The sequence below is a fragment of the Clupea harengus genome, chromosome 13, assembly GCF_900700415.2.
Source record: "Clupea harengus chromosome 13, Ch_v2.0.2, whole genome shotgun sequence".
Taxonomy (NCBI): Eukaryota; Metazoa; Chordata; class Actinopteri; order Clupeiformes; family Clupeidae; genus Clupea; species Clupea harengus.
Window position 1 is genome coordinate 13773944 of NC_045164.1, and position 9679 is coordinate 13783622.

The following is a 9679-nucleotide window of genomic DNA, read 5'->3' on the forward strand; positions in this document are numbered from 1 at the left end:
GTTCAGGTACTGCATGCTGGGAGATGCCGTTAACAAACAGGTGGAGGTAAAGGTCTAAAGTGCCCGGAGGGCTGTATGACTGCGTATAGCTGACGAGAACAGGTGATGCTGGTTTTATACTAGAGGGTGAGGTAAGGGAGCGCTTGAAAGAGAGCATGACTGACACTGAGAGGGAGGTGTCCCGCTCTTGTCAAAGAGACCATAAACAAGGCAGTCTTCCATTGAGGGAGGATGAGACTGCTTGGCAACCACTGAAGACACAACACTAACACTGCGACTGTGAATTCTACAGTCCTTTACAGAAAGCGTACCTAGCACTGACAGCAGATTTGTGACCATCCATCATTCATCAACAGCTACGAGATACAGTCATCATAACTTTGGTGAATAATAAAGATGCAGCATAGGGTTCACATTCTAAGTGCATGTTTGAATTAGTCTTTATTTGTAGCACTAACATGCAGCTGCACCAAATAGGTTCTAATCTACAAAGATGAATATTGATATTGAAGGACCCACTCAGTTGTTTATGTTTATGCTGAATGCATTGTGCTGATCCCATAGATCACACAGCCATTCATCCCTCAGACATGACAGCTATTCAACAGTAATAATTGAAACAATGTGTTCAGCAGTAAGAGGACATCAGGGCCACAGTCTCTAAGTGACATATGTTCACTGCTTGTGGCTAAGCTCTTTCATAAATAGAAACTCAGGCTTTCTGATGTCCAATGCAACATATATGAGCCGAAGGCCTTGGTTCATTAACAGTCATATCATTGGACCGAGAATACATTAACATATGAACAGCCAACTGTCAGAAAGCATACATTAAGAGAGCAAACAATCAACTGAGCATGGGCATCAGCATGGCCATCTGTATAACCTATAGCATGCAAACAATCTTTACATGCAAGCTGCATGAAGCTAATCAGGACACACATCACCAGGGACATGTACATACATATTGGTATAACATTTAAAAAATATGAAGATTTTATAAGTAACAAGCTGAATTTTCACTTCAATGTTTTTCAGTCATTCACAAATTTTGCCTTTTTTTGTTGACATTAAGTGGCTCGCATTTAAAAAAAATGAAACCTCCAACTTGACATCAGAGCCAAAATGTGATACTATCTATTACACCGAATCCCCTGTTGCGGATCAGGAGAATGTTAATGATGGGCTGAAATCAGAATTTAGTGAGCTGCCATAATGAGAGGATGGGGAATAATGGCCGTTGAGGCAGAGGGGGATCTGGGCTGGCCACTCTCCCCAGCTGCATGTCCACGCCTTGGCCCCGGCTGGGCCCGGTCACGCCTGGCTGCCTCTCAATGGGCCTTTACTCACGGCCATTGCACCACAAAGCTTTTCATTTCCCTGCCCTATCGAGGGGACTGCTGGTGGCAGGCACGCAGCAAGCAAAACTTGTGCCACTTTTTTTTCACTGATGAAGATTAGATTCTCATCAGTCTTCTCTTTACTGATGAAGATTAGATTGTCATCAGTCTTCTCTTTACTGCACTTACATTTAGAGTGATGGAGATGATGTCACAGTGTTTGCTTGGCTGTGTGTAAATTCATTGTCTTTTGTTTCAATGTCCTTAATGACATGTATGAAGATATATATTTATTTATATCAATTATTTATATCAATTAGATTATTAAAATGCATCTTTGAGAGAGATTAATACATTATTTTGTCCAATTATTCTGCTATGAGCGGTCAAACTGCATCATACTCTAAGCACAAACTTGTAGAATTTCAGACAAAACAGTCAAACCAGACACCACCAATTATCCTTTGAGTAAAGTGTGCTGTCCTTGATGCCAACATGGGAATTATGAGATGATACAGATCTGTTTTTATTTACTTAATTACTGGTTTGCCAAAGTATTCCTTGTATACCCTGAAAGTCATCTCCTTTTCCTAATTACAAAAGATACTCATATTATATATTTCATTGTGAACACTTATGTTGTTGTATATTTCTAAAAGCTAAATATGTTGTTAAAAATAAATAAAATAAATGTATTCATAAATCAATACTATATTCAATTATACACATAAATACTCGTTAGAGAACCTCTTTGCTGTAATAACAGCCTTAAGTCTTTTGAAGTGAGTTCATTCTTCTTGGTAGAATTTATATAAAATATCTAGGTTGATCCTGGACTGTAGTGCCACAGATTCTGAGTAGAATTTTGATCAGGACTTTGACTAAATAGAATATTCTAGAATATTTACTTTGCTGTGTTTGAGCCACTCCAGTGTTGGTAGTGGTCCTGCGGATAGGTAATCCCTGCAACACACTGCAACAGGTTTTCTTGTGATATTATGCAGCATTTATTTCCATCCATTCTCCCTTTGGTTCTAAAAAATGTACAAGTTCTTGCAGAAGGCAAATCCCCACAGCATGATGGTACCACTGCCGTATTTCACGACTGGGATGGTGTTTTTTTGAGGCATTGGCAATGTATGGTAATATATTTACGCCTCATGTAACAATTTGAGGGTTGGCCAGATAATTATTTTGGTCTCATATGACCACAAAAACCTTTTCTCATATCTTGAGCAACCTCTTTTTTGTAACCCTCCATTAGAGGAAACATTTTACAGATAGCTCTTAAGATTGTGGACTCTTACACTTGCACCCCATTTCCAGCCACTGGATTTTTCAGGGTGATGGCTGGACTGTAGTGGCAACCCTCATCAGTTAATATCATCCTCAGATGCTTGGTTTGGGGACAGCCTTTTTTTCTCCAGCCTCTGGGTGTGGTTCCATTTCCACTTTCTTCTTATGGAACTGATGGTGCTCAATTAAACATCACTTGGATATTTTCTTGGAGTATTTTAGTCACTTAAGAATTTCAATCACATTGTCTCTTTAGTCTTTATTTCCTCTGTTATGTCACATCCTGCCTGATGACCATTAGACAGGTTGATGTTCATTGCCAGAAGGAAATCTCTACTTTAGCCACTCATAGGTGGTACCTAATTATGATCAATTACAGTCAACTAAACGGCACCTCTGTATCATTGGTCAATCATTTGTCATCTGCCTTAATCTGGAGCTCAATTTTTTTTTCAATACTTACTATTCAAGTGGTATATTTCATTTATTTCTTTGTAATGTTAGTATACAAATAACTTGTATTGCTTTTGGAAATATAGTAGAGCATTCATATTTGCAATTAAAACACAGAGAGGGAAAATACTTTGTACTTTGTAAGTATCTTTGTTATTGTGAAATGGTGATGACTTTCAGGGGGTGGAATACTTTAGCATGGCACTGTACAGACGTGGACACAATTGTTGGTACCCTTCCGTTAAAGGAAGAAAAAGCCACAATGGTCACTGAAATAACTTGAAACTGACAAAAGTAATAATAAAAAAAAATTAACTAATGAAAATCAAACATTGCTTTTGAATTGTGGTTCAACAGAATAATTAATAAAAACTCCTGTGACTACAGTTGCACATATTATTCAGAAGTTTAAGGTCCAGGGGACTGTAGCCAACCTCCCTGGACGTGGCCGCAAGAGGAAAATGTATGACAAATTGAAGAGACGGATAATACGAATGGTAACCAAAGAGCCCAGAACAACTTCCAACGAGATTAGAGGTGAACTCCAAGGTCAAGGTACATCAGTGTCAGATCGCACCATCCGTCGCTGTTTGAGCCAGTCGACCGAGGAGGACACCACTGTTGAAAGCAAATCATATAAAAGCGAGACTGGAATTTGCCAAAATGCATATTGACAAGCCACAGGGCTTCTGGGAGAATGTCCTTTGGACAGATGAGACAAAACTGGAGCTTGTCAGTTTCAAGTTATTTCAGTGACCATTGTGGGTTTTTCTTTCTTTAACGGAAGGGTACCAACAATTTTGTCCACGTCTGTATATGTTTACCTTTGCATGGCACTGTACATGTTTACCTTTGCAAACCTCGTTACAAAATACAGACAATATAGTGCATTGGATTTAGTTCTGACAGCTGTCCGTTCCTCTTAAATAAAGAATACTCTCTGAGCCAACACTTCTTTACACCGGAGGATGTGATTGACGTCACTTGTGCTCCTTTAAATGATGTGTACACCCATTCTATCTCCTTATCTCTGCACACAGAGTGAGCTATAAAGCCTGGGCTAATGCTTTGTGTGCTGAATGAGAACCACAGTTCTCCAAGCAGGATCCCTATCTGTAAGAGTTTGGATATCCATGCTGTTGGTCATTGTAATAAATACACAGGAATGTTTATACTGCAGTGCTGTAATAGTGATTTCATTCCTCTGGTTTCTATATGTAATCATCAATAGTGTTTTCATTCCTGTAGTTTCTATATGTAATCATCCAATGACAAATGGACGACTATGAGAACCAATTGGTACAGGACGGGGTGTCTGGAAGATAAAAGAATAAGCATGTTCTGAATTGACTTGACATTCCCAGCAGATTAGTGTGATTCTGAAATAACTATATGAGATTATTTTGGTAATAGGGTAGAGTAGAATATAATAGAGTGTTCATGACTTGCTCAATATTTGTTTGTTGACCCTGAAATGAGATATGGTAATCCACAATAAAGATAGCGGAAAACAAGAAATTACCACATCCTGACAAAGTGTTTTCATACAAAAACTCATTTTTATTTCAGTACAAAACTATACAGAACTGTTGAGGGTTAAAATTCCTTACATCAGTTTCTAACATATATCCCTTTACATCCTAAAATGTATACTTTATCCCAGAATCCTACAGTACTGTGCAAATTTACTTGTCCTACCATTACATGTAAGCAAGACATCATGACATACAATACAATAATACAAAAATAAATAATAAAAACAGTGATACAAATCTTATAAAGAAAATAAATGTCTTCTATGCCAGTTTGGCAAAAGGGAGACAACAGCAACTACAGATGTCATTGCTTTTCCTAAGCAATTAAAGACTATCCATCATTTTAGGGCCCTATTTAGAACATTTGATACAAAGCAAAAATAAGGTTCAATTAAAGTTCACAGATTTGTACACAATTTGTTTGTCCACAACACACCACTGTTTATCCTTCCAGATGAGGACAGTCATCAATATGAGAAGCTGTGTGTGATTTTTCTGTTTGTTACAACAAAATGACAAATTTCTTCACGATACCTGATTGTACACTATGCGACCTGGAACACTGTCATTTGGCACTTTGGCATCAAATGAAAGCGTGAGGTCCCAGACTGCTCCTCTGTCCACATTCAGTCCCGAAAGCGTGAGGTCCCAGACTGCTCCTCTGTCCACATTCAGTCCCGAAAGCGTGAGGTCCCAGACTGCTTCTCTGTCCACATTCAGTCCCGAAAGACGCAATCAGCAACTCCCCCCATCATACAGACGGAGAGAGAAAAGTAGAATCTGACCTTTTTTACGATGGGACTCCAAAGCCCTCAAAGTGGCAGGGAAACGGCGAGTGTGAGGTCTCATTTTCACCAGGAGAGCCGTACGTCACGTAGCCACATGGGTAGACCTCCGACTGCAGGGACTCAAACTGCAGGTCCAACCACTGCCTGTGGGGGGTGCTGTGTCTGCTATTGTCCGTCAGGATGCGATTCAGGGCCATGATGTAGCTGAGGGCCATCTGCAGGGTCTCGTACTTGGACAGCTTCTTGTCCTCGCCCCACTGCGGCACCACTTTGCGCAGACCGTCGAAGGCCGTGTTAAGACCTTCCATCCTCTTCCTCTCCCTGGCATTCGCCGCCATCCGACGGCGCGTCGTGTTTTCAAACTTCTCCGGGCCCTTGGTGTCTGATTCCGAACCCGAATCGGTACAGCTTGGCCTGCGAGACTTCATTCTGGTGAAACGAGAATCGAAAGAAAGGACCGTTTGCTCCAGTGAGATGATGTTCAGGCAAAGAGTATGCTGTTGTGGTCTGTCATATGCCACAGCACAATCACTTGTCTTTAAAATGGTATTCCTGATCCCTTGGCTGCCTCTGCACCGCTTTGAGACTGCACTTAGTGAGGAAGAGAGAAGGATGCTTTTATAGGACGGAGAGGTGAACAGGTGGCAGCAGGTGGGAGCCCCTCCCTCCACAGCAACAGCCCCTCCCAATGCACACACACACACACACACACACACACACACACACACACACACACACACACACACACACTCCAATATTGCTTGCGCTGCAAAATGAATGCATAAACCCACACATGTCTAGTCATATGAACTCACCCATGTATGACAGCGACAACATTTGGAGAGCCGTCAGCCCACTTCTCCTCCCCCATCCAAAACACTCCACACACAAACTAACTCCCCCGCCCCCCAATCTCACACACCCACTCAACCTCATATAACCCTCAGCTACCAACCCCCCTCCCTTTCCCCTAAACTCTCCAAAATATACCCTTACCTAAACAACATTCCAATTACTGTTGGCTGGTCTTAAAGTTTTCAAGTTAACTAAAAGATGTGCATAAGAAACTACACAACTTGCCATCTGGCCTAAACACTCTGGGGGGGAATGTTAGGGGTCAACGTTAGGGGCCAATGTTAGGGGCCAATGACGGCATGGCGAGCTCATGATTTTCAATTGGGACCCTGGGCATGTTCACGGCTCTGACCAACTTTCTATGACGAAGCCTCTGTGCTAATCAGTTTTCACTCTTTGTTCATCTCCACTAACGCCTTTGACTTGATTAGTTTTTATTAGCTGTCACTCTGTGGGCAATCATGTTCCTCACTGATCAAAACAATGGCTGCTGATTTTTTTACAACTCGCATGATGGTTGGCCTGTAACTGAGCTGGGCTGCAGATATGGCAGATGTCAAATGTGAAACTTCTTTAATTAATTTGATGTGCATATTCATGAGGAGGCTACGGCAACATATATATGAATTATGAGGATGACATCATAGCTTGACTGAATCATAAATGCACTTGGATACATTTATCATCACAGGAGATTTTGATTTTCAAGGTTGCAAAGTTAATAACTGTTAATAGTGTGTAGTGTGTGGAATTAGTAGGGTGAATGAATCCATCTGAAGTCAGACCTAACCTTAACCTTGAACCAGAAATGTACCTGCACCATTCTACTCATAAGCACAACTATGACAAAAGAAAGACATTGATCAGTTTTACCTATGTGTAAAAAGTCCCTAAACACATCCATCCAACACACCATCTGTAAATAATTAGCCTTTATTTGCCATCCATAAACACAAGAGGTATCTAAACTAATAGCAATGAGAAGGAATTAGCCAATAGCCCATTTCTATTTTCTCTCCACATCCATAGTGTGAAATATCAAATCAGTATTAAAAATGTTTTCAGTGTGTGGTTTTAACATTCTGCCTTGTACTTTCTAGACTTGATATGAATTGATGACTCCTCAATATACTTACTTAAATGGGTGAACTTATAAAATCATTGCCACATTTAGTGCATTTATTTATACCATTTGCAATCCATGACATCATTTCATAATATGAAAATCAGTTGCATCAGATTGTATTTGTTTCATCGTAACATTATCAACTGGATTTGTATAATTCATCGATTTTTAAAAAGTTGTTTGTCTAAGGGGATCCAGCTTGTCTTACAGGAGCTGGTAGTGTGATTATCAGTGTGGCTATTAGTAAAACACAGTATGTGGGATACATTAGTGTTTCTTATGGAGAGGGGGGTACATACACAATTAATAATTGATCTGTCCGGTGGTCTGAGGAAATGGAAGAGACAGAATAATTTAGTGCACTGTCAGGCTCCATCTGTCAGCTGTGAATTTAGCTAAGCATGAGCATATTTCAGATGACACACACACACACACACACACACACACACACACACACACACACACACACACACACACACACACACACACACACACACACACACACACACACACACACACACACAGATACACACATAAATCTGAATGAGACAAGTCAGCAAAGAGTTCATGTCATAAGGTTTGAAAATGAGTGTCTATGCATTCAAATACTTGTATGTGCACTGTCCCATATAACACAGTCATAAACCATATCTCTATTGCAAAGAATTCGTAGAAATTTCATCGTAAATGAAGAAGACACAAAACAAGCTGTTCTTCAGAGACCACTCAAATGTACCGGGATCAATGTATGTAAATTCTATAATAAATATCAGATAAACCCAACATGTCACCCACAATTCACAACATGGCATTTCCACCATTTTCACCGCTGAACATGTAATTAAGAAATGACCAGCCACAGGACATCATGGGGAGGGAGCTGCGGTCCCACCGGTCCGTTCTGTCTGCTTGTTTTGTGTCAGACTAAGTGATTCTGGTGTGCAATTAGGCATGCGAATTTGGTCCACCAGTTTGGTTGATTGATTAAAGATCGGGGATGGAGAGCCAGCTGCTGCTTGTCCTGTTTAAAGGTCCCGTCTCAGACGTGTTGCTCAGCCGCACTTGTTTTTCATTTTCATCTTGTCATGTGACCAGCTTGTCTGGGGGCCACTGCCCAGCCTCCGCTCTGAATGAAGACGGGCCATATGTCATCATGACCAGAATCTGGCCTGCTTGTTATGATGGACTTAAAACATCTCTCCTGGTCATTAGGATTTAGCTTCTTAAAAAAAGGGAAGAGAAAGTGTAAAACTCCATGTTTTAATCCATGGATTTACTTCATCTGATATGGGCACCCCACTCGTGTCAGACCAGCACCTGAAAAAGACAGAGAAACCTATGCCAATAAGTGAGCAGAAACAGAGAACCCTATACAGAGAAGCTACAGGGCTAGAAGACTGTGTGTGTATGTATATGTACTGCTTTGCTACTTAAGCTATTTCTAATGTAAAACAGTATTTATTGTTACACTAGGTCTTTATTGCTCGTAGCTTGACTGTTCTCTCCCTTGTACGTCGCTTTGGACAAAAGTGTCTGCTAAATGACTAAATGTAAGTGTTAATATGAGTGAGCAGAAAACAGAGAACCCTATACCTATAAGTGAGCAGAAACAGTTTACAATATGTAGTTTGGGTCACATCATCAGGTGTTAGTTTAAAAATCTTAATGAGAAAACAACACAATTGTTTACAAACTGCAGACAGAACAAATATAATTTGGTTGAAGGCCTCCTATGTAAATATGAATATATTTGAATTTCGGTTTAATTTAATTTTATCATCACATATGGACAAAAGCAGACTTCTCTTTAAAATCATGCCAAATACAGATATTAAATATTAATGACTTTTCAAATCACATGATCTGTTTAACAGGAGATGATTTAGAAATGACCTTAATAGGAGACAAAATGCCTGGCCCTATAAGAGCTGGCTGAAGTGTTCAAAAGATTCTGTTAATTGGTTTGGCTTATTTCATTTTTTTTCTATGTTTTTTTCCTTTAAAACTGTGTAATCTATAAATGCGTATCAATCATGGAGGTCACAAAAGTGTAGAGAGTGACCCAAAACTCACTAATCCTCTGAGTGGCATCTGCTCAAATGAGACTGTTGGCAACAATCTGGTCAAGCAAGGTGAATGTAATTTTACGCCTGTTTGAACTTCCTTCCTCTAATAGCTAGCAAGATTATTAATGCCTAATTAGCTAATGAAGAGACTGGTTTTTGCTCACAGAAAGGTTATTTTAATAGTTGGTATATGGCCAGTTTTGCCACTAAAACCATTAAA

The 9679-nt window shown here is 40.0% G+C and overlaps 1 protein-coding gene across 1 annotated transcript; it reads right to left on the reverse strand.

Annotated features, from left to right (window-relative positions):
• Positions 1 to 5414: 5414 nt before the first annotated feature.
• atoh7 (atonal bHLH transcription factor 7) lies at positions 5415 to 5989 on the reverse strand. Its single transcript, XM_012834198.3, has one exon. It carries the CDS (start codon positions 5838 to 5840, stop codon positions 5415 to 5417), a length of 426 nt encoding a protein of 141 aa, XP_012689652.2. The 5' UTR covers positions 5841 to 5989.
• Between the last annotated feature and the right edge of the window lie 3690 nt (positions 5990 to 9679).

What these genes read in the sequence shown, in the direction of transcription:
- atoh7 (XM_012834198.3), bottom strand. Translation starts at nt 5,840, where the DNA reads ATGAAGTCTCGCAGGCCAAGCTGTACCGATTCGGGTTCGGAATCAGAC.